At 41.7% G+C, this 25,506-nt stretch overlaps 1 protein-coding gene across 5 annotated transcripts in view; it reads left to right on the forward strand.

Annotated features, from left to right (window-relative positions):
* Nucleotides 1-16,516: 16,516 nt before the first annotated feature.
* The window catches only part of CEP162 (centrosomal protein 162), an 81,518-nt gene continuing 72,528 nt past the window's right edge, over nt 16,517-25,506 (forward strand). For 4 of the 5 annotated variants that reach the window (XM_070418151.1, XM_070418154.1, XM_070418153.1 and 1 more), the window contains exons 1-3: nt 16,517-16,592; nt 17,612-17,726; nt 22,084-22,198. In XM_070418151.1, the coding sequence (XP_070274252.1) occupies nt 17,670-17,726; nt 22,084-22,198 (172 nt within the window). In that variant the 5' untranslated portion in view covers nt 16,517-16,592; nt 17,612-17,669. Of the gene's footprint in view, nt 16,593-17,007; nt 17,048-17,611; nt 17,727-22,083; nt 22,199-25,506 lie in introns of those variants that run through there. The other variant, XM_070418152.1, reaches the window with a different exon arrangement.

Genomic DNA, 25,506 nt, shown 5'->3' on the forward strand with positions numbered 1-25,506 from the left:
GCGAGGGACAGTGAAACAGATATGGATGGAAAGATGGGTTGGGATTTGTTCCCATCTGGACCATTGGACGGGATTGACTGGATTTATTTAAAAGGCAATGGCTAATGGCAGATGAAAATGTTGATAATTACTTTGGGCTGCCAAGAAAGGTACTCGTATGTTAGAGCATGGGAGAAAAGGCCCTTATGCCCACCTGTGTTGGGTACCCAGCATTGTTCTGGCATCTGGTTAGGTAGCTTTGAGAGTAGCCTGAGACCGTACCCTCGTTGTGGGCACTGGTATTTCCATGGTAGCAGTGGCAGTGGGGAGCTTCTCCACATGGCACTGCAAACACCTACCAGAGAAAGACAAGAGCCAGGGCAGCACAGGTAAGGAATTAAGGGACACTGCAGAAGGAGAGGCTGATCTACTGCTAGAGATCCACACGTGTATATGTATGTACCAACACATATTACCCCTGGAGCCTGAGGATTCTGAGGAGGTGCCTCAAAGGTCATGTTAGAAGTTGAGGAGGAGGCCCAGCAGATGGGACTCCTGGCCTCTGTGCCTGTGTCAACCACAGCTTCTCTATTTTCAAATATCTCATACATTGGGGTTCCATGCCATAAATAGCTTTTTAAAAATTCTACTGCTTTAAAAACAAAGTACAAAACTAAACAATAATACCATTTTCCAATTAAAATTGAATTTAAATACCCTTTTACAAATTATGCAACACAGTAACTGATAATGGATGAAAGCTCTTTAAAGTAGCATTGCAAGCCGAAACCGGTTTGGCTCAGTGGATAGAGCGTCGGCCTGCGGACTCAAGGGTCCCAGGTTCGATTCCGGTCAAGGGCATGTACCTGGGTTGCGGGCACATCCCCAGTGGGAGATGTGCAGGAGGCAGCTGATTGATGTTTCTCTCCCATCGATGTTTCTAACTATCTATCTCTCTCCCTTCCTCTCTGTAAAAAAATCAATAAAATATATATTTTTTTTAAAAAAGTAGCATTGCGAGTGGTTGCTTTTGATATTCCTGAGGGATTTTCTTTAGCCAACTGTCTATAACTCTCAAAGGTGCTTCGTGTACTCTGGACTCCCTACAAGGTCGTTCATATTTTTCATCCCTCATTTCCCTGCTCAAATTCAGTTCTGCATACGTACCTGCCTACTGGATATTTCCAACTGCATCTTAAATTCAACAATTCAACATATTCAAAACTTCTTTAGCTTACTTAGTCAACGCAATGGCCCCATTACCCATGTGTCCATCAGTTAATCTAAGCTAAAAGCCTCAAAATTATCATCAACACTTCTTCCTCTAACCCACTCCATAAGTCACTCAAACCATTATATTTAGTTTCTGGAAAAAGATTTCAAATCCTCTTTCTCTCTTCTTCACTGCCCCTTTCTGTTAAAGCCATTGTTACTCTTGCCTGTCCATCACAATAGTCTCCAATCTGGACTCTTTGTCTTCATTCTTCTCCTTACCAATCTCAAAATAGACTACAGAAATATCTTTTTAAAACACAAATATGAACATATCATTTCCCTATTTTAAGACTTCACTGTGAAAAAAAACAAACACAAAACAAAAAAAAAACACTTACCATGGCATAGGAGACCGTTAACACTCCACCCTCGCCTTCCTAACTCAGATGTGAACACTTTTAACCTAAAAGGATCATTAGTTGCGAGAATTATGGCTGATAAAACAGGAAAGGAATTTATGTCAGCATTTATTGAGTAGCTCACAGACATCTTAGGAAGGTTGAAGAACCAGAAGCAGAAAAGGCAGGAAGAAAGAGAGGCCAAGCAGAAAGACCGCAGCCACAAGCAGATTGTAGAACCGAGACAGTTGAGACCACCACTACCGCCACCACAACACTGGTCCTGTGCTTTGTACCACCAATGCCACCCTCTCCGGACACCGCTTCTGGATGCCGAGTGTGGCTCGGGCCCCGCGGCCAGGCCCCTAGAAACGGCAACCCCACTGATGCTGTTAAGACTAGAAAGACTCGCTACTCAATGTGTTTTTCTGCTTCCCTTGCTCCAGCCGACTGGCAGAGCCTTAGACATCCATTCCTTGCCAAGAAAGAGGGAGGTGGTATGGGTTACAAAAATACCGGGCAGACCTTTTAGCTTCATAGGGAGAGTCTGGCCATAAAAAAAAAATGGAATCAGATGCTGGACAACAAAAAATCAACAGAGGTGCAATCTATGCTTCAGCTACTCAGGCTATACAACATTCTCCAAAGGAGACCTGCTCCATTTGCCTCTTTAAAAATGCCTTTCTCAAGACTGACTGACTCCTTCTTTCCTTCCTTCCTTCCTTCCTTCCTTCCTTCCTTCCTTCCTTCCTTCCTTCCTTTTGTTAATCCTTTCCATTGATTTTTAGAGAGAGTGGAAGGGAGGGGAAGAGACAGAGAGAGAGAAACATTGATGTGAGAGAGACACATAGATTGGTTGCCTCCCACATGCATCCTGACCAGGGGTGGGGATTGAGCCTGCATCCGAGGTATGTGCTCTTGACTGGAATCGAACCTGTGACCCTTCCCGCCCCAGGCAAGACTTCTTATTTTCTAATAAAGGAGCATCTATCTACCCCTGGTCTAAAGTCACCTCCTCTGGGAAGCATTGGCTGGTGCTTCTTTTGTTTGTGGTCACCACACTTTATTGTAGCGCTTCTCACAGGGTGTTGTAATTATGAGGTCATTTCACAGTTCATTTCCCATTTCAACAGTGAGTTCCTCTAGGCGGGGACTGTCTTTTATCTCTGTGTCGTCAGAGCCAGGCGTTGTGCCTGGGACAAAATATGTCCTCAGTAAAGTTTGTTGAATAAATTTGTGGTTCCCCTAGGGGGAATGTTTTGGAGTCTGTGGGTGACCCCTAGAAGACACTGGCCCCTACTGTCAGCAGTAGAGGCACCATCTGCCTCTTGCCCAGTGGCAGGAGCTGTCTGTTCCCCAAACTTCACATGAAAAATGGAAGCTGCAAGGCACTCCTGGCCTGAACACTGACCATCAGCCTTGTAGCTGGCACCTCTCAATGCCATTCTAGATTCTAACATGTTGTGGTCTTTGGCATACCGCTAAAGTTACACCTATAGCAAAGCTTACATGTGGTTGTTTTATTGCCTAAACTAGTGATAAGCTGCGTAGTATAGCAATCTTTTGAAAACTTTTTCATCATTTTTTAGTAAAAGCTAAAAGAAATTTCAAAATTATTCAAATTCTCATGGGTAATACTCATACACACTAAGATTTATATGGGCCTCCCTGTGCTGGGAAGACAGTTGAGAGCCCACTGTCTCTAACTAGATTTCAAATAACAAATGAGATAAAATTCTTGACACTTTTGAATATTGCACAGAATGTCAGTATAACAATAACACGTTTGACAATTTTTAGCATTTATTATAGTTATTCAATTTATAAAGACAATTCCATGCTAAATATTAAAATTTTGATCAATAACACAATAGAAGATAACATATTCTTTATACTATTAACTGAAAAGTAACAGAAAGCATTGGTGAATAATGTTTATTTGTTTTAGGGGTGAGACTTCTTTTCCTTGGTATTCACTTAAATTCTGGCAAAAAAGAAAGACACACACAATATGATTCTTCAACAAACACCATTGTCAGTTGTCAGCTGGGTGCCTATTGGAAGCACTGAAAACTATCATTCTCCAGGCATTTGAGAGAAAGTGATAAAAAACAAACAAACATGGTAATCATTCCACCAACATGAACCAAAGCAAACTGAAATAGCTAACTTTAGAAAGAGAAATGATACAATAGTTGAAATGGAGAATTGTGTGAGGGATAAATATGCATCTATTCGGGGGGAGTGTAATTATTGTTGTAAGAGGCAGGGATAGATTGTTTTTACACGTATGGAGACTTACTATTTTATTGCACAAGTTACAGCTTTCATCAGAGCTCTGGGAGGCTTTGGCACTCCAGCAGTCCTCAGAAATTTATGTTGATAAAATTTTTATTCTGGGTTTTGGGGAAATTTTCAATTCCATATAGCCCTGCTTGGGTTTGTCATTACATGTTTGGCCAGTGTAGGTGTGAAACTATTAAAGTGTATTATCTGTTCTTTCCCTACTTCTGTTTCTAAATTGCATTATCATCTTCACCCTGGGCCCCTGCATTTGGTGCAGTCTGCCAAGAAATAAAATAAGACGAGTTTCCAGCCTCGGGACACAATATTTTGACTCACCATGACCTCGATAAAGAAACAACAATGGAAAAAGAGGGTTTTGTTGCAAGTTTCAACTTGCATATCTACTAATCCTACTCTGACTTCTATTATTAGAGCATTATTAGACTTTTATTTATTTTATTATTGGAGCATTATTACTTTGGGCCCCTTCCACAATATAAAATTTTTACTACAAATATACAATAACTTCCTTTATTTCCATTTAAGCTATAAGTATCCTTAAACATTTTCTGATGGTTCTGTAATCAATGGATTTCTTTTTACTATTATTATTTTATTTATTAAATAGATTGGGGTGACATTGGTCAGCATGAACACATAGGTTTCAGGTGTGGGTTTCTATGTTACAAGATCTGTATATTGCACCCAGAGTCAAATCTTCTCCTGCCACCTCATATTAGGACCCCTTTCTCCCTCCACCCCCTTCCCTCTGTTTGTGTTCATGAGTTTCAGTTTTATCTCCTGCATGTGAGTGAAATCATATGGTTCTTAGCTTTTTCTGACGGATTTATTTCACTTAGCGGGCTCTTGGGGCTCCTGGAGGCCTCCTACAGTGTCTACAGCCATACCACCCTGAATGAACGCACCCAATCTCCTCTGGACTTCTTAAATGCACAGCTCTCACATTAGGAACTGCCCATTGAATAGGCCTAAACATGTGAAATGCAATCATTTTAACAATAACTTCTCAGACAATGGAAGGCGTTATTGCTTTTTTCTGATTATAAATGTATTTGTAAATTGAAATGAAACAGAACTTTAATTTTACCTCTAATTTATTTCGGAGTAGATGAACAGCCTAAATGTATTTCTTGTTATGAGAAGAAGGAAATGAAACTGCCGAAGAAAGTTACTTTAAGTTACATTAACTTAGGAGAGAAATGTGGTAAAAATAGCAAGTCTTCTTCATGCTTCTCAAAGACATTAGGACAGGTGCCTTTTCCCAACGGTCATCAGCAGTGGTCATCCTAATTCTGATGACTCTGAGGAACCCTATTCTGGAACAGTAAGCAATTAGTGAAGATTTTTTATTTGTTGTGAGCCCTTTGGAATGAAAACACAAAGTGAAAGAATTTTCTCAATGATGCAGTATTTATCCAGATTAAAGAAAGCAACTATTCATCCATTGACTAGGCCCTGGAAGGGTAGAGGGTTAGTCTGAGCAATGGCTGAGATGATAAGAGGAGATTCTACAACTCCCACACCTCTCATTGTACTATCCTAGTCATTGCTTGTCATTGCTATCATTAAAATTAGAGAAACAAATCATGGCTCACCACATTCCTATTGTAATTGTAATTAGCTCTGCTAGAAATAATGTGCTGATCTGTGCTCAGACCAAAGGGTAATGTGTCAATGTACAGAGGAGGGCCAGAGGTTAGGTGGGAGGTTGGAGGGTGGTGAGCTTTACTCCCATACATATGACAACCATTTAGGAAGTATTAACACTAAGAAAAGTGCTATTATAACTTAAACCATCTACTATATATATCCCACGTTCAAAGGCTGTTAAATTGCGTTGTTTACCCATATCTTCAGAAAAAAATCACTTCTACTGTCGTGGTAAACAACTTGCTTCCCTATTTATAATGGTCTAGCCCTCTAGCAACTTCAGTGCGAAATTATAGCTAATTTGCCTACAAACATCAGGTGGTCATAATAATCTGGCCACTCAGTGTATACTAATCATAGCCTAGGGGGTCCTCGCAACATTGCGCAATGCCCTCACATCATCACAAGATTGCCACCACAAGATGGCTGGCAGGGGAGGGCAGTTGGGTGTGAACAGGCCAGCAGGGGAGGGCAGTTGGGGGCGATCAGGCCAGCAGGGGACAGTTAGGTGTCAATCAGGCCGGCAGGGGAGCAGTTAAGGAGCAATCAGGGTAGCAGGTAGAAGCAGTTAGGGGCAATCAGGCAGGCAGGCAGGCGGGCAGTTATGAGCCAGTGGTCCTGGATTATAAGAGGGATGTCCGACTGCCAGTTTAGGCCCTATCCCTGCAGGATCTGGCTTAAACCAGCAGTCGTACATCCCCTGAGGGGTCCCAGGTTGCAGGGGGAGGTGTCTCTGTGCACGAATTTTGTGCACCGGGCCTCTAGTTAGGTAATAAAATGGGACCAAGGGAAAATGAAGCCAATAATTTCAACAACTATTTATTGAACACCTACTTTGTGCAAAACATTGATATAATATAAATATTAATAACACAACAAATCCTCAAAAAGTTTATGATATGGTAGGAGAAAAGAGGGAAAGAACAAGCATCCAATCGATTAATATTTTAAAAACAAAAATAACTTTTCTACTAGAGATATAAGCAAAGAACTGTCTTGTCCAATTGAAGTATCAGGAAGACACTGAAGGCTTGGGTGTGAGCATGAAATAAATCTGAATTCGACATGCACTTTTCTCTAAGATAAATGGATTCCATTAATAATTCAGTGGTGCTAGAGAACTAATGCTACTCTCAATATCCTTGATTGTTGAATGTGGAATAATGCAGATGGTGGATTACTCAGGATTTTTCTTCCTTTGTCTTTCACCATGAGAACCAGTTCATTGCTCATTAAAACCTCCTGCAGAGGTCAAACAAGTGAGGGGATGGAGATGAAATTCATTTTGGAACTTGTTAGAAGCATTGGTGAAAGGTTTGGTGGAATTGTAGAAAGAGCCTCTTTATATTTTCTTTTTCTTTCAAAGAAAGCTTGTTTTCCATCAATGAGATTTATATGGTGACTAGAAAATGCTTTGACTTTCTAAATAAAATTTTAAAAGTTCTTCAAAGAAGGACTTCAAGAAAAATAAAATATTTTCCCATTTCATATCAAATATTAATTTATATTTTTCCTTTTGAAATTGATTAACCAAAACAAACAAAAAATGAGTAAAATATTTAACTAACAAAGAACACATCAGTATTTGCACAGGTAGTAGGTCTGTTTTCATGTCTAAATGCCATGTTTTCCTATTAAAATTGATGAACCCTAAATTTACCAATTTACTAAGCAGGTGTGAGCAACTAAAAGTTTAAAAGTAATTTCTGAAAAACCCAAAGAATGACTTTAGAAGAGCTATTATTACCAAGAAAGGGGTATGATTAAGATAATAAAGCCTGTAGTGAAACTCCAGAATTGGACCCGTTCTCATCAGTCCCCTGCCAACAACCACATATGGGCATTGCATGTAAAGAGAGGGATTTCAGATAGGAGCAGGCAGCACACATGACCAGTGTGGAGGCTTCCAGAACTCGAGAGCCACTGGAAGATTAGAGAGTAAACCCATTAAGATAGAACTGACTTCACCCTAACCTGTTTGGCTCAGTGGATAGAGGGTTGGCCTGCGGACTCAAGAGTCCCAGGTTTGATTCTGGTCAAGGGCATGTACCTTGGTTGTGGGCATATACCCAGTAGGGAGTGTGCAGGAGGCAGCTGATCGATGTTTCTAACTCTCTATCCCTCTCCCTTCCTCTCTGTAAAAAAATCAATAAAATATATTTTTTAAAAAAGATAGAACTGACTCCAAAAAGAGGATAGAAGTGAGGGGAAAAACAATTGTATGGATATTAGTGAAGATTAAAGTTTGGCTGTTTAAATAGCCCACAAGAATGGATACCTCTACTCAGCCACAGGGTGTGCTTTTATTGTTTTTAAAGCTTTTTGGTAGCTGGATGCCTCTGGGGCTCAAAAGAGAGAAACAAAAAAAAAATGTCTTTTTATATACAAGATTGGAAAAGTGGACAAAAAGTAATGATAATAATTGGTATCAAATTGTTTAACCACATACACTATATGACAAGCTTCACAAATAACTACGCAATAGTTAACACCTATTGAGCACTATGGTGTACAAGTCCCCATTCAAAATGTTTACATATTTTAACTCATTCATTTCTTGAAACACTGTGGTGTAGATGCTATTGTTGTACCTATTGAATCAATGAGGAATTTGGAGTGCACGGTGTCACATTCTAATCTAAACTTATTGTATAAGTCAGCTATGGTTTCTCTCAGGCAGCCCTCACCCCGCAGGGGTTCCTTTTCCCACTGGTGGCTCCTTGGCTAGCCAGGCCCCACAGGTGATTGGACTCCTGCTTCAGTGGAAAGGATTTTGATTGTCCAACATCAACTATGTACCACAGTATTTTCTAAATCCCCATTGAATTTTTAAATTGTGGTAAAACATATATAATATAAAATGTACCATCTTAACCATACAGTTGAATACTGTTAAGTTCATTCACATTGTTGTGCAGCCAATCTGCAAACTCCTTTCAAGTCTTGTAAAACTGAAACTCTATATCTCTTTAAGAACCCACAGATTCACATTTTTTTCTATATCTATGAATTTGACTATTCTAGACTAGAGGCCCAGTGCACAAAAATTTGTGCGCTCGGGGGGGGGGGGGGAGGTCCCCCAGCCTGGCCTGTGCCCTCTCACAGTCTGGGACCCCTCAGGAGATAACGACCTGCTGGCTTAGGCCTGCTCCCGGGTGGCAGAGGGCAGGCCCAATCCCTGGGTGCAGCCCCTGGTCAGGATCAGAGCAGGGCCGATTGGGGAGTTGGGGCGCCGCCCTGTCATGCACAGAGCAGGGCGGATCGGGAGGTTGCAATGCCACCCTCAGTCACACTCAGGATAGACTGATTGGGGGGTTGGGGCACCGCCCCCTGTTACACTCAAGGCAGGGTCAATGGGGAGGTTGCTGCGCCACCCCCTGTCACGCACAGAGCAGGGCCGATCAGGGGGTTGGGGCACTGCCCCCTGTCACTCACAGAGTAGGGCCGATAGGGGAGCTGGGACACCGCCCCCTGTCACACACAGAGCAGGGCGGATCAAGGGGTTGGGAAGCTGCACCCTGTCACACTCAGGGCAGGGCCAATGGGGAGGTTATGGCTCTACCCTGTCACACACAGAGCAGGACCCGTGGGGGCGGGGTGTTGGGGCGCCTCACCCTGTCACACACAGAGCAGGGCCAATCAGGGGGTTGGTGTGCTGCACCCTGTCACTCACAGAGCAGGGCCGATAGGGGAGCTGGGGCACCGCCCCCTGTCACACTCAGGGCAGTGCCGATGGAGAGGTTATGGTTCTACCCTGTCACACACAGAGCCTCAGGGCAATTGGGGGATTGGGGAGCTCCCCCCCATCAGGCACAGAGCAGGGCTGATCAGGAGGTTTGGGCGCTGCCCCCTGTCACACTGATCCCGGTGCCAGGAGCCTTGCTGCTCCGCTGATCCCGGTGCTGGGAGGCATATTACCCTTTCACTATATAGAATAGAGGCCTGGTGCACGGGTGGGGGCCGGCTGGTTTGCCCTGAAGGGTGTCCTGGATCAGGGTGGGGGTCCCCACTGGGGTGCCTGGCCAGTCTGGCTGAGGGGCTGAGGGCTGTTTTCCCGCTGGCAGTTGACTAAAAGCTCCCAACTGCTCCTTGTTTTCTTTTTTTTTTTTTTTTTTTATTCTGGGCCAGCTTTAGCTCTGAGACCTCACTGCTGAAAACATGGATACAATGTTGCGGTCCGGGGCTGACTGAAAGCCAGTTTTGTTTAGCTTCTTATTTGCAACATAGTAATAGTTGCTTAGAGTTGCGGTTGAGAGTCCGGCAAGTGAGGCGGGGAACGTTGGAGTCTGCAGTTCCTGGAGGAAGCAAGCCTCCCTGCTCGCTTCAGTGCATGGCTGCCGGCCGCCATCTTGGCTGACAGTTAATTTGCATAAGGATACGCTGATTAGCCAATGGGAAGGGTAGCGGTTGTACGCCAATTACCATGTTTCTCTTTTATTAGTGTAGATACCTTATACATTGGGAATCACATAGTATTTATCTTTTTGTGACTCACTTATTTCATGTAGTACAGAATTTCTGAAAACAAACAAACTATGCTAATGCAAAAATATTAACAATCAGTTTTATAAGGAGATTTTATATTATTATTAAAAAAGGGCAATGACAACTAATAACTTGTATGTTTTAAAACCCAAATGCAAATTATTTTAACTTCTTAGTTTTTTTGCATTTATAATAATTTACCTAAAGCAAAAAAAGTTTTAAAACAACATATGCTAACAATCAAAATATGTATCATTAGTAGATATTTCTATTGAAATGTATTCCTATCATTATGATATTTGACACATTTTTCATTGTCAGTTTTTTCAGATACAAAGTTGATGAGACACACTTTACTATGCTTTATGAAGTATATGCTATGTTCACCAAGAAATATATTCCTAAACACTTTTAAGTTTAATTTTATTTATTCCCTTTCTTTATTTTTGCCAATTATAGACCTCACAAACCCAGCTGAAATTAAACATTATATATTTCCAAGACAAGCAGTCATTGGTACTTTGCATTTTAAATGTTATTCTTAAACTAAGAATTGACAGCACCAAAGTCAAATACTAGCCTGATGTTTTTATAACCCACCAGATAATTTTATTCTTAAAAATTATTTTTATTTCATTACAAGTGACATTAAGTAGACGATGATTTTTCTTTTTCAAAACACCTTCTCAGAAAGTGACAGTTCGAATTTCAAACTTCATTTTTAACAACGCTCAAATTTTCGTTCTACATTGTCCTTTCATGACCTCTGATGGTGAAAGTGTAAACTGACATTACAAATACCAACAGAACTAAAGCCTCAAATTACATTGACCTCTTATTGAAGAACCTTTCCCTTATTTTTATATTTATTTACCATGAGAACGTAATAGTACCAATTTGTCAACAATATAGAAAAATTGGACAATTTCATTCCACTTTACAGCACAAAAAAGCCCTTTTACTCACAATCTGCAACTCTTTAAATATGTGCATTTTATATAGCAGAATGAACATTTTAATTAGATAGCAACTTACTACTGCGACTACTAGCTCTCAAATGTTAATTGAATAAAAATAAAGTTTGACAAAGTTGAAATAATTATTTTAATTTTAAAAATCATCACTTCCTAAATTTCTGTACATATGAATAATGGAGCATAATTATACATTAAGACCTGATTATCTGTATTTATTATTTCAACTTAGCTGATGAGATTCTGTCTCAGCCTGGGTTCCTCCAATAAAGGCTTCTTCACAGGTAATTTAACTGGGAATATGACCCCAGAGAGCAGGAATAATGAACAGAGGAGTAAAAACGGGGAAGAAAAGCTGAAAATAAGGATGCATTATCAAAATGACCATGGCTATGGCCAACTTGTGCTGGATGCCATAGGTCTTCTGAGAAGCCTTAATGAAATCCATGAAATAGAAAGAAGAAATTTCCATGGCCTTCCATCCCCTGTGGTTGAAGGTGGCCCCTTGGACTATGACTACTGCATAACCACTTGTAGGTTGCACATGTGTGGCAATTCGATGGGCAGTTCACATTTCTATGTCAGAAAAACTGCAGGGAAGGAAGCAAGAAGCTCACACCTTGGCCAGAGGTGAGGCACTCTCCACCTGCACTTGCAAGAAGCTGGTCAAAGACTATCAAAACTGGCTGTAGCCCTAACCGGTTTGGCTCAGTGGATAGAGCGTCGGCCTGCGGACTCAAGGGTCCCAGGTGTGATTCCGACCAAGGGCATGTACCTTGGTTGCGGGCACATACCCAGTGGGGAGTGTGCAGGAGGCAGCTGATCGATGTTTCTCTCTCATCGATGTTTCTAACTCTCTATCCCTCTCCCTTCCTCTCTGTAAAAAATCAATGAAATATATTTTTTAAAAAACTGGCTGTAGAAACAGTAACTTCAGTAAGATGTGGATGAGGGGATTTAAAGTGATGCACAAGTAGTATCTGGTACTGCAGAACCTTTGCACTACTCAGGTTCATCCTTTCTCTTCATTAACTCCTGTCTGTCACCAAGTCTCCTTCAAAGTGCTAGCCAGCCACAACCTCTGCAAGTGGGCTTATGGAATAGCTGCAGCCCCTGCTACTGCAGCTGGTCCCAAAGCTTTATTGATAGTCATCATCTTTCTCCTCCACTATCCATTCCGAATTTCTCTCAGCCTTGCCAGCATCTCAGCTGGTCTAAGACTGCTTGCCTAAGAGTTATCCAGACCTTCTTTCCTTAGGTTTCACCATTATCACCTGGCACAAAATACCAGGAGATGCACCAATCAAGTTCCTGAACATTCTCCCTGCCTCTATCATATAGCAGCTACTCAGGCCCTTTATGTTAATAAGGGTAGATTAATCTTGCAAATACATTATTCCCCTTTGCTTTATGTCCTAGGAATGAGGAGTCCGAAGTGATCAGGTGACAGTCATGCTCCGTGGAACTCTTTTACTTTGTCTTCTGGTGGCGGTGTTCTCCTTCCTGGGACCCAGGACCTCTAATCCATCAGAGCTTAAGGTTTCAGGAACAGGAAGCATAAACTTTGAAAATGGGTTACTAGGAGTAATGGTGAAAGCAACTGGTTGCATTTACACCCTTTGGTTCCTGTAGGGACATAGCACCATATTTCAGCAATCAATACAGCACATATAGCTCATCTTTTCTCTAATCCAGAACTTTAGCTGAGCTTTCAACAGGTCATCTGCTTCTGGGTGACGAGATATACTCTAATCCCAGTGGAATGGTCATGTACTCATTCTTACACCACCTTTGTGGTAAATTAATCCCTTGAGCAAAAGCAATGTGTGGGGGATGTCATGCCAATGGATAAGGCATTCGGTAAGCCCTCAATTAGTGGTGTTGGTTTGGTGGAGACTCTGTTGCCAGAGAATGCAAATTCATTGCCATAGTAGGTTTTATTTCAGTACAGATGAATTGTTACCATCTCCAGGGCGGAAGGGCCACAGACCCATTGTACCTTCTGTGAAACTCTCGAGCTAGAACTTTAAATTTCACCTGGCCTCCATTTGCCCCTACTCTAACCGGAAAACCACGATGTCATTTCAGGTCCCCTGGCTCATCCCCTTCATCCAACAGTCCTTGACAAGTCTAAGTACCATTCTTCCCCATTTTCACCTGGCCTCCGTATGCCCCCATTGTAACTAGAGGACCATGGTGGCTCTTCTGGTCCTCTGGCAGTATTGTTAGTTCATACCCCTTATCCAAAGTCCCCCAAAACGCTAACTATTCTTCTTTTTTAATGCAATGTTACTCTGGTAAATGGCCATAGGGCTCTTTGTGAAAGGACAGGGAGAATGTTTATAATCATTCTTGTGATAGATAGGGTCTTTCCTCAAGGGCACTCAGCCTCCCTTTTAACCAATGAGATCTGGGTCTGTGAAGTTATATAAATCTACAAATGGGGTAAAGGACCCAGATTTTCCATTGGGATAACTGACAGGATTCTGCTCTCCAGATCTCTTTGTCTGTTACACACACAAACAAGTAATCACCCGGTCAGCTGTTCATTAATCTCATCTCTAAAAACACTATAATTAGCCCTTGCCACGGAATCCTGCAGATCAAGGCAACCTGCTTGCTACTACAGACTTCCTCCTGTGTCAGTAATTACACCATCTTGCCTCTGAGCAAGTATTGTTACATGGGTTCTTCCCATCCAGAAATCCTATAATCCCACTGATATCAGGGAGACTGGTTCCATAGCAGCATCTCCTCTTAATAACTCTGACCTGCGGAGGACAAGCATCACCAAATTTGTTAAAAAATGTTGATGTCCCTCTCATCAGTGAATTCCTCCTTTCCTTGCTGAATGGAATGTGCTAGGTTCTAGATATCACGTAACAAATTTAGTCTGACATGAGCCTTTGGATGTCCTTTATATTAAGCCAAAGCAATTTCAGCATCTCTGCCTCATTTTCCTATTGGCCATCATCACATCCAGTCTTCAAGGAAACATCCCAGCAACATATTAGGACCACATCCACGTGTTCGTATTAGGATATTGAACACCACGTCATGAGTGAGTATTTCCATGTCATAAATTCCCTATGCAGCCAGCCTTGTTTTAGTCCTCCCACTAGTTCAACACCTACATGATTTTACCTGGTTCCTTTTAGTATCTAATGTGGGACCTGCAATTACTGTAAATCATTTCCTCCTGAAGTAAGGGTATTTCCCTGCTCAGGTGTCTGAGATCTGATCCCAGGTACAGTGGGGCCTTGACTTACGAGTTTAATTCGTTCTGAGACCGAGCTTGTTAAGGAGCTTGTTAACTCAAATTACTCTATCAACTCAATGCAAAAAATCGGCCGAGAGACAGCTGGTATCTCAAAAAACTCGTTAGGACACTCATAAGTCAAGGCCCCACTGTACTGGCATACAGATTATTTGTGGCATCCTGTATCATTTTGTGAGTTATGTTCTTCATATGGGGGCTCCAAATCTTCGCAGGGTCTCAAGGCAATAGGAGGATGCTCTCTTTTAGCAAGGAGAATTAGACTGCTTCTACCAATGTGGGGAGTTCAGGGAAATCTGAGAGTGATTCCCACTCATCTATCCAAATGCCTGTATTCCAGGTTTCAGGATTACATTGTTTTCTACCAGGGCCTGAACTCAGTACACCCAAAGAGGCTGTGCCTGCAGTCTCCTTTGCAGCTATGTTGTCCTGATTATTTGATCCTGGGCCTGATTCTCGACACAGCCTTTCCTGCAGGTGCAGGAAATGAAGATCTCCTATAATAGTGAGTGTGGGTCAACCCTTCACCTTCCACCTGTATCTCTGCCCAGCCAACCTCAGATAAGAATCTGAGTAGCTGCATGTCACTGGCTATTACCACCTCATATCCCATTACCAGTGGGGTCTTCATTGCCATTTGACTGGTGGGTTACCCAGTTCCCAAATCCCATTCTAATTATCTGCTTTCCAGGGCTAATCCTGATACTGGCCATCTTTCCCACAGTATCCCTGAAAGCGGAATGTGAGACATCAAGCTGCATGAGTGTAATTTATTTGAGAATGTGTCGCAAGTAGCAGAAGTGATTAACAGGAGAATGACCGAGAAGGCTGAAAAGGCAATACAAGAATGTATTATCAAATGGGCCATTGCTGTGAACTGGTTCTGATCACATAGGACATTCTGGGAAATCTTATGAAATGTGTATCAATACTGTCCCTCCTGGAGTTGAAGGGGAGAGTCATTTATTCACCAGTTCATTTGATCAATGATGGGCCCACAAAGGTTAAGACCTCACACTTCCAAGTTTAAGTGTTGGGTGCTGAATGGATTCCCTCAGGGATCAGAAAGTAAGAGGTCTCCATTTCAGGCTCAGGGCCAGCACACAGTTGAGTTACACCTGAGTGAAGCTAGTGGAAGCCTGAGTGCGACGGTCCTAAGCAGCAGCGGCTGGAGTCAAAGACTAGGCTGAGAAGATCTGCATAATATAAATTAACGTGAAAGAGGCCTGATTTGCAACAGGCTTACTAGTAGGGATGGGTGGGCCATAAAATTGGTACCTACCATCATCATGTATCTACACCGAACAAAATATAAAGGAAATTGAAATGATTTGTAGATTGCGAAGATTGAGTGAAATAATGCAGGTGAAGCTCCTATCAACTTCAGTGTGCAATAAATAGCAGCTTTAAAAAAAATCTGTATTATTCAAATTTTGATCATAGGACACAGCTCTTGGCAGGATACATTTGTATCACAATAAACACATGCTGAATCAGGCTGAAGATGTTGAGGTCCATAACCTGTGTCTGCCAGCAGCACCCCTTGTCGATTTTACTTTCACTACCATAAATGCTGTCCTCTGAAACTCCAAATTGTTGGTTTGGGGGTTTATTTTTAGAGAAATAGCAAAACAAACAACACATACACACACACACAAATAAATAATTATAGATGCCGCTAGAATGGGGAAAAGGAGGTGTAGCAGGTGGGTGTGTTAGGGTGTACTTCAAATTTCTTGCCCACTAGATGGTGGAACAGAGTCCCTATCCTGACAACAGGAAGCTTTCTCACAGGTTTGAGTCTCTCTCACAACGCCACACAGGACTTTGCACGTAGAAGAAACCCAATCCATTAAATGTTTTAAAAAACTTTCGCTTGTTAAGCAGCGAGCTGAAACGACAAAGGTGGGGAAGGTTAGAAAGAGATGAGAAGCTAAGCAATACAAGGACTAGGGGACTAAACTACATTTCCCAGAAGCCCACGGGTTGGACCTACAACACCCATCATGCACGTGTTCCCGCTCTCGTAACCGGTCGGTGCTTCTACGTTTCCGAGGAGCGCGGAGAGAGACGCGGTGTCCCTACGGTGCGGCAGCGACGGCTCTTACCGCCGCAGGATCCTAAGCTGGGGCTATTCCCGCCTTCACTCTGACGCAAAAAGACGCTAACCGCCGTCCGGTCGGACCCACGAGCCACGTGACGAGCCCGGGTCATGTGACTCCGAGACAGGCGGCTGACGTCTGTTACCCTGACAACTGCTGGGCCCCCAGCCGACTTCCCGGCAAAGCGCGGAATTCGGAGGCGAAGGTGGGTGAGGCGCGGACAGGGCTCCCCCGGGGCCGAGAGTGTCCTCAGAGCTTTCGTTTTGGGTCCCTCCCCACCTCCGCCCGGACTCCAGCTGCAAGTGCGCCTTTGTCTTCCCGCCGCCACCGGAACCCGCGCTTCCTGGAGCCGGGACCCCTGCCGAGTGGGGTCCCTGTGGGTGGGATCCGCTGTGACCAGGAATTTGAGGCCGAGACGGTCACCGCACGCACCTTGCTCGGTGGCGAGACGCTAATGAGGGGAGGAGGTGTTCTTCCGCAGGGGCGGCTGCGAGGTGGCGGCTCTGCGCGCCTCCCCTCTCCCGCCTCCGGGAGAGGAGGCTGCCGTGCGGGGCGCGGGGCGGTGAGTTCCTAGGGTGCGGGGAGAGCTTTATGCTGCAAGGCGCTGCTGCATCGTTTTTGTTGACTTTCCCTCGCGACAAAAGGAATAACTTGATTCTGGTTGGTGTGTATATTCCATTAATTTTATTTTAGGTAGATTTTGAGACTTAATCGGCTCCATTTGATTCCATTTGTCTGTATTTGGAAACATCCCCGTGACTGGAAAGTCTGTTTTGCAAAGCTGTTAATAATGGATTGATAACTAGCTGAGTGATAAGTCAGCCCAAATTGTCCTGTGCTTTGCCAAAAAGAAATGGTGTTTTTGGATTTCCTAATTTTTAATTTTTAAAAGATTCCTTGAGAGGACCAGGTTTGTTTAAGGGATGTTAAATTTTAACACACGCGCGCACATACACACATGATAGAGTTAGGAAATATTGTGGAGGCCTTGAACAATAGGATGTTGACAATAAAAATGTGTTTCTGGACTCTAAGTAAAAGGCAGACTGTGACAGCAGCTTTCCAAATCAGTTTTATGAATGAATTAGGACTCTCTTGCCCCGCTTACTGGTCCATAAGTGTGCATATATACTAAAATCATAAAAAAATGTCTGAGGTTTAAGTCTGGTTGTTTTCATGATGTGATGTAAATTTCCTCAAAAGATGTTTATTATTGTTATTTAGTGTTCCAGTGTTGTAAATACTTTGGAATGTTTATCTTGGCAAGTGAAAATTATTGATTATGGCTCACTATTCCAGAGAAGAACTGGACAAAGAGTTTGAACAGTTCATGAAAGAGGTAAGCGTATATTTTTAAAAGGTGTATTGAAAATTTGTCTCGTAAGAAATTCACCCTTCAGTTTTCTCTTTCACCTCTAAGATCCAGTCCATCATCAAGCTTTGTCTCCAGATTATACCTATTATCCTTCTATTCCCTTCCTTTTCACTACCACTATCCTAGTCCAGGATACCAACAGCTCAGCTGGGCTACTACAGCAGTTCCCAAGTACTGTCCCAGCATTCCTTCACCATTCTGCAGCCTGCATGATGTGTTATATAAATCAGACTCTGTTGGCCTGCTGTCATTCTATACTAATATAAGGGTAATATGCTAGACCAGACATCTTCCAGGCGTCCTTCCAGACGTCCTCCTGGACAAAGCCATGGTGGCGGGGGCGAGGCAGAGGTGGTTAGGGGCGATCAGGCTGGTAGGGGAGAGCAGTTAGGGGCGATCAGGCAGGCAGGCAGGCAGAGGTGAGCGGTTAGGGGCGATCAGGCAGGCAGACAAGTGAGCAGTTAGGAGCCAGCAGTCCTGAATTGTGAGAAGGATGTCCGACTGCCGGACATCCCCAGAGGGGTCCGGGATTGGAGAGGGTGCAAGCTGGGCTGAGGGACACTCCCTCCCCCCACCCCCCGTGCACAAATTTCTTGCACTGGGCCTCTAGTATAGAATAAAAGTCCAAACTCATTCCCAGGGTTTACAAAGCCCTGGATGATTTTACTCATGCCTATTTCACTGACTTTATATCACTCTTACTTATTACCCACTTATGTTATGGTGGCCTTTTCCCCTCTAGACATGTCAAGCTCAACTCATAGTAGGAGCTTTGCACTGGCTGTTCCCTCTGCCAATAATGTTGTTCCCCTATTCTTCACTGGGCTGGCGAAAATCTCATCTTAAATATTACTACCTCAGAAAAGGTTTTTTCTGTTCATCCAGTAAAAAAGAAACCACCAAGTCACTTAGTATACCATGTATTTATACTATACAAAAGTATAATAATACTATGCAAGTATTATTTTACTTATATAGGTCTATTTTCTGTTTCCCATCATAAGAATGTTTAATCTATGACAAGTTGTAGCATATGTCAATGTCTCATTCTTTTTTATAGCTTAATAATATTTTATTGTATGGGTTTACCACATGTTTACCCACTTACTAGTTTATAGACATTTGAGTTCTTCCCACTTTTTGGCAATTATGAATAATTATGTATGAATAGTCATGCACATGTTTTTGAGTGGATGTACGTTTTCATTTCTCTTGTGTATATACCTAGTAGTAGGAATGCTGGGTCATATGGTAACTCTGTTTAACCTTTTGGGGAACTGCCAGACTGTTTTCTAAGAGGCTGTGCCATTTTCCATTCCCAGCAGCAGTGTATTAGTGTATTAGGGTTCCAATTTCTTCATATCCTTGCAGCACTGTTAATTACTTGGGGACCAGCTTTTTTTCTTTTGTTTTTGTTGTTGTTGTCGTCGTTTTTGTTAATCCTAACCTGAGGATATTTTTCCCATTGATTTTTGGAAAGAGTGGAAAGGAGGGGGAGAGACATAGAGAAAGAAACATTGATGTGGGAGAGAGACACATTGATTGGTTGCCTTCCACATGCACCCCAACGGGCACTTGGGAATCGAACCTACAACCAAAGTACATGCCCTTGACCGGAATCGAGCCTGGGACCCTTCAGTCCATGGGCCGATGCTTTAACCACTGAGTCAAACCAACTAGAGCTTTTGTTTTGTTTTAAATATGTTTTTATTGATTTGAGAGAGAGAGACATCAATTGGGGATCAAGCCTGCAACCCAGGCATGTGCCCTGACCGGGAATCGAACCGGCAACCTTTTGGTGCATGGGCTAAGACTCCAACCAGCTGAGCCATACCAGTCAGGGCTGTTTTGTTTTTAATTATTGTAATCTGGAAAGCAGTGCAATATTGTCAAAAGTAGAAATGCCTACTATGTATTAGACAATAGGGTGGGCATTCTGCATTTTTATTTATGTTTTCTGATTTTTGCCACAAGCATGCAAGGTCAGTGCTACTATAACTATTTTTAACAGATGAATAAAGTAAAAAGAGGTGTAATATTCCATAAGCAATAGAGCTAGCATATTTTGAAGTTGAAGTTTCAACTCAGATCTGTCAGGCCCCCAAACCTTTGTACTCCTTCCACACTCTTATGTGGCCATGGAGTTTAGAAGGAGTAGACTGAGTCTGAGACAGATTCTCAGAATTTTATAAACAGGAAGATGTAGGGAGGAGAGAGAAATGGGACATTTGGAGGTGATAGTGAAGTTTAGAGACTGAGTGGAAGGTGATGCAATTAAATTCAGGTGGGATAAATAATATCTTTTCTTCCCTCCTCTCTTCTTCCTGCCTGGTTGTCAGGGAAGACAATTAGTTTTTGAACGTTTAAAAATTGATAGTCTTACAAATCATTGAGGTAGAGTTGCTTGGTTGGCAGGTGGAAATGTGTGTTGTCATCTTGGAAGTTCAAAAGGTCACTCTGGTAGCAATGTCCTTGTTGGGAGACTAAACAGTGTAGTAGAAAGTGGAAAGGTTTTAGTCACAGAGATCTCAGTTTGAAACCCAGCTCTGTAAAACCAGCAGTAGCCTCTTTAAGCCTCGTTTAACCTCTTTAAACTGTTTTCCTGTCTGTAAATCTCTTCTAGATTACTTCAAGATTGAGATAATTTGAGAATAGATCCTGCCATAGAACAGGTATAGGATCAATGTTGGTTGCTTCTTTGGGAAGAGTGCACAGAATGAGAATAAAAGGAACCAAGAGCAGAGTCCTGGGGAAGTCCTAGTGTTAAAGAAACACACATTGCCAAGAGCTATTAAAGTAGGTGGGTGAGGAAGGTTACTGAGCTTTTCCCACCAAACCACCAAGTTTTCCACAGAGCTTGGCGGACATGAATGCTGTGAAGTCAGAGGTAGAGAGTTTCAAGAAGTTTCAGAGTTGGTCACCAGTATCAAGTTCCATGACGTGATCAGGAAAGGGGGCTGACAGTGGTCCTTTGTTGGTGGTATTTAGGAGGTCTTTGGTACCTGGAGGAGAGCTGTTTTGGATGAGAACCAGGTTTTAAGGATTGTTTGGCTTGGTTTAGTGTTGTTGTTTTTTAAATAGAGTAGACCAGAGTGTTCATTCTTCCAGTCCACAATTGTGCCTGGGGATGCAGTGATGAGCAGGTTTTTCATCTGAAGGAAGGGTGAGAAGAGGGGGAGGAGGGATTAAGATACAGAGATAAAATGGGATAACCAAGGAAGTAACAACTTGGAGAGGTGGGAAGTGATCCCTCTGCAGGTTCTCCATAAAGTGGAAGAAACAATTTCTCTTCTGAGAGAGAAAAGCAGTGTTTTAACAGGTGAGTTTAGTGATGGAGTGAGCGGGAAGGGGGTGGGTTTTGATTGAAGGTCTTTTATTTTCTCAGTGAGGAGAGAGGCCAAGTTATTGGCTAAGAGTACGGAGTTTAGGATTGTAGTAAAATTTGGATCTGAAGAGTTGAAAAGGACAAATATTTGTTAAATCCTATCAATTACTGTGACAAAATGCTAATTTCTCTGGTAAACACCTAAAACTCAGCCCTCCCTGGTCTTAGAATTCTGTGTTCTAGAGTGATGCTAGGTAATTTTGCTCAATCATTATTTATTCTTAGATCCTCAAAAATGTCTAAAAGAGGATTGTATTTTTCTTTTTTTCCTTTCCTGATTTTCTTTATTTCCTTGTTGTTATTGTTCTCCTTAGTTAGTTTACTTGTTTAATTCTGTGTATGAAATTGGTGTTCAGAGATATGTGCTTGATTTTTTTTTTTAAATACAGTGGGGCCTTGACTTACGAGTGTCCTGACTAACGAGTTTTTTGAGATACCAGCTGTCTCTCAGCCGATTTTTTGCATTGAGTTGACAGAGTAATTTGAGTTAACGAGCCCCTTAACGAGCTCGGTCTCAGAACGAATTAAACTCGTAAGTCAAGGCCCCACTGTATATTTTATTGATTTTTTACAGAGAGGAAGGGAGAGGGATAGAGAGTTAGAAACATCGATGAGAGAGAAACATTAATCAGCTGCCTCCTGCACACTCCCCACTGGGGATGTGCCCGCAACCAAGGTACATGCCCTTGACCGGAATCGAACCTGGGACCCTTGAGTCCGCAGGCCGACGCTTTATCCGCTGAGCCAAACCAGTTAGGGCTGTGCCTGATTTTTAGCTTATTTTGGTCATATATGTTTAGAAATATGAATTCATACATTAATGCTGAGAATATTGCTTATGTATGGAATAGTTGAACTGTGAGAGAAGGAAGAAACATTTTAGTGATGAATCTGGAATTCTCAAATTTAAAATTTAGTAGCTTATATCTGATTCAGCTTTCAGATGATTCTTTTGAAAATTCAAACAAAACACCTAGACAACCTAAAAGAGAAGTGAAAAAGAAAGACACACTGCCATGGTGGATAACAGAAGGTGATTTCGAAGATGGTGGTAAATATTGCTGATTTTTCATTTCACATTATTTGACCACAAGGGGTCAGTCAAGACTTTTAATTCTGGATTTTGTTACTGTACTATAAATATATAAAGACAATAATTTGAATTTATTTTCTTCACTTTATTATATACAGTATTATATAATTGAGAGTCTATGTTTCTGCATTATTAGGTTATTTTACATTGAGATCATTTTTATTTACTCAAATTAAGATGATGTATAATATCAGTATGTTTATATATAATTATATTTAATGGCAAATTGATTTAGGGTGATTTAATAAAATATCCTGACAACATATTAATGTCATTGCATGGGCAGAATTTAACAAATCTATAGATTTTGGTATCACAGTTTCTTATAACATTAGTAAAATAATTTATCACAGAATTATTCCTCATTGCATTGTTACAAATAGAAAATTACTCTCTGGAGCAGCAGTCACCAACCTTTCGGACCTCACAGACCACCAGTGGTCCGTGGACCACCGATTGGCGACCGCTGCTCTGGAGTGTTTTCTTCAGTGTACTATGTATGGTGATCGTTGTATCTCTAAGGAACTGAGACTACCATGAAATACCTATGTTCACAGTGCTTGCTGGTCATTAAGCACCATCTTATAAACTGGTAAGATTTAGTATCTCTTTTCTAGGGGGAAAATTTACCCATGGCTTTTGTTTTTTCCCCATAAAACAGCCCAGATGTCCTAATGTGATAGTTACGGCTCTGCCTAATCTGACTGGAACCCTCCTTTCTAGCCTCATGTGCTCCAGCCATATTCGGTTATTCCTTCTCTGCTGGAAGCATCATTGGCTCCATGCCTGTGTGCGTTAGCTCATGCCTTCTTGCTCTAGAATGCCTTTCCTCTCATCCTTCTTGTCCAGTAAAGTTTGGTATCACCTCTTTTGCAATCCTTCCCTAACTCTTCTAACTCCCTTACCAACACAATTATTTTCTCCTTTGTTTCAGTGTCAAAACACCATAATAGCATTTATGCATTGTGGTAATACTTGTAACCTACTGCTGAGGTTGGCAGCTTTGTGAGGGCAGGAAACACTTCTTTTTCTTGTATCCCCTGACCCTCAGTAGTAAATAATGAATGTGTTTAGCAAATGAATGTAAGAGTGAATTTGATAGTCATTTATCTGTTCTTAATAATGTAAATAAAGAATTGATTAATTGAAAAATTCATTTTTTTTCATAAATCCCCAAACTATATAACAGTGTTAAAGTTTGCATGTGAAGAATTCTTTTTTAGAATCTTTCCCTTCATTGTAAAGGATATAATATGATGAAGTGCTATTGGAATTGTTGACAAAGATTTGAGAGTTAATTAGCATTAAAGTCTCTTTTCTAGAAAATAATCAGATGGAATGATGTATAAATTCACTTCAAAGAGAAAAAATAGGTCCTGGACCAACACTCGAAGGTAGTCTGACTAAAGGTATTACTAATTTTTAAAAGGATTTATCAATCAGTGGTGGATTTGACTAGTAAAGGATGCAAGGAAGGATACTTAAGAAATAAACTTTGCTCAGCTGGTGTGGCTCAGTGGTTGAGCATTGACTCATGAACCATGAGGTTAAGGTTCAATTCTGGTCAGGGCACATGCCCAGGTTTTGGGCTCAATCCCCAGTAGGGGGCATGCATGAGGCAGCCAGTCAATGTTTCTCATCGTTGATGTTTCTAACACTCTCCCTCTTCCTTCCTCTTTCTGAAATAAATAAAATCATATTTAATAAATAAACACACAAATAGAAACAAACTTTGACATTGTCTTTTTACACACAGGGGAGAGAGTTTCTCCACCCAAGGGCATAACCTGATCCCTGTTCAGTCACAAACTGTAATAGAGTTTATGGTATGTTCTGAGTTCCAGGTGACTCTCGGTACTAGGTGATTCCTCTCATCCAGGTGTAGAAGCTTCTGAGGGAGATGGCAACACCCTCTTGAGGAGAAGAACCCATTACCCACCCTAGATAGATGCCATTGAACGTCAACATTGAGAACTCCAGCCTTATAATTTTGCTTTCTCTTTGAGTTACCATAAGGACAAAATGTTCTGCCTAGAGCAGCAGTTCTCAACCTGTGGGTCGAGACCCCTTTGGCGGTCGAACGGCCCTTTCACAGGGGTCGCCTAAGACCATCCTGCATCAGATATTTACATTACGATTCATAACAGTAGCAACATTACAGTTATGAAGTAGCAACGAAAATAATTTTATGGTTGGGTCACAACATGAGGAACTGTATTTAAAGGGCCAGAAGGCTGAGAACCACTGGCCTAGAGGGTAAAACCGTCTAATCCTCCTGCTGGGTGTCCTCTTCATTACCAATAACTCAATTGCACCTTGGTTTCGGTTATAGTAGTCTCTTGTGAGCTCGGTTAGCATGGGTCACATCCCTGCGTCAGCATTGAAATCCAGACAGACAGCACCCCAGCACCCCAGCCTTAGCATGCACTTTCTCCTTTGACGTGTCTCTTGAGTGTCTCTTGATTTTCTGCAGCTGTGGAAGTTATTTGAGCTATGGAACCATTATGCACACCTAAAGCCATAAAATAAATAGATTCTGAACCCTTTCCAAGAGGACACTAATTAGGACATTGCATACAAAATTTGTGACTTCTTCCTGCATAGCAAAAGTTATATTTTCCTAATCTTAATACGTATTTCTATCATGTAATATCTACTTTCTCTATCAGTTTTTTACAACAAATGTGTAGTATTGGGATAAAGAAATTTTGATGTTACATAACTTTTTCATTGTTTTTTATTGCTTTTGGAATAAAGAGAAAATCTCACTCCTGGCCTGTGAGGATGAGAATGGTCTAACCATCAGCTCCTGCTCTGGGCTTATTTCTACCCTGACTGACCTTTACTCTCTAGACCCACCTTCACTGGCTTTTTTGCATCCTCAGATATGGCTGTTCCCTCACATTGTTGACCCTTTGTACCTCTTCCCTCTACCTGGAATTGTCTCCCTTTTCCATTTCAGCTGGTTATTTACTACTCTTCCTTCATATAGGGCAGACACTGTTCTTTAAAATAGCATGGTACACTGTATAAAAGTGCTGTGCTCTTTTCACCCTCATAATGCAAAATTTTAAAATATTCTTAAGATACACTGCAAACAAATATAATTTTTCTTTTGTGAATTTTAGGTTTGATGGATTTTTATTTAATAGATTAGATTTATTTTATAGCTACTGTCCACAAAATTAGTATAATATTATGGTGTTGGCATAGTTGTCAAAACAATGTCCTAAATATAAATATACAGTTATATTAAATCCCATCCC

This window comes from Myotis yumanensis, unplaced genomic scaffold (genome assembly GCF_028538775.1).
Source record: "Myotis yumanensis isolate MYYU_CA2020_CCGP unplaced genomic scaffold, mMyoYum1.0.hap1 SCAF_6, whole genome shotgun sequence".
Classification (NCBI taxonomy): domain Eukaryota; kingdom Metazoa; phylum Chordata; class Mammalia; order Chiroptera; family Vespertilionidae; genus Myotis; species Myotis yumanensis.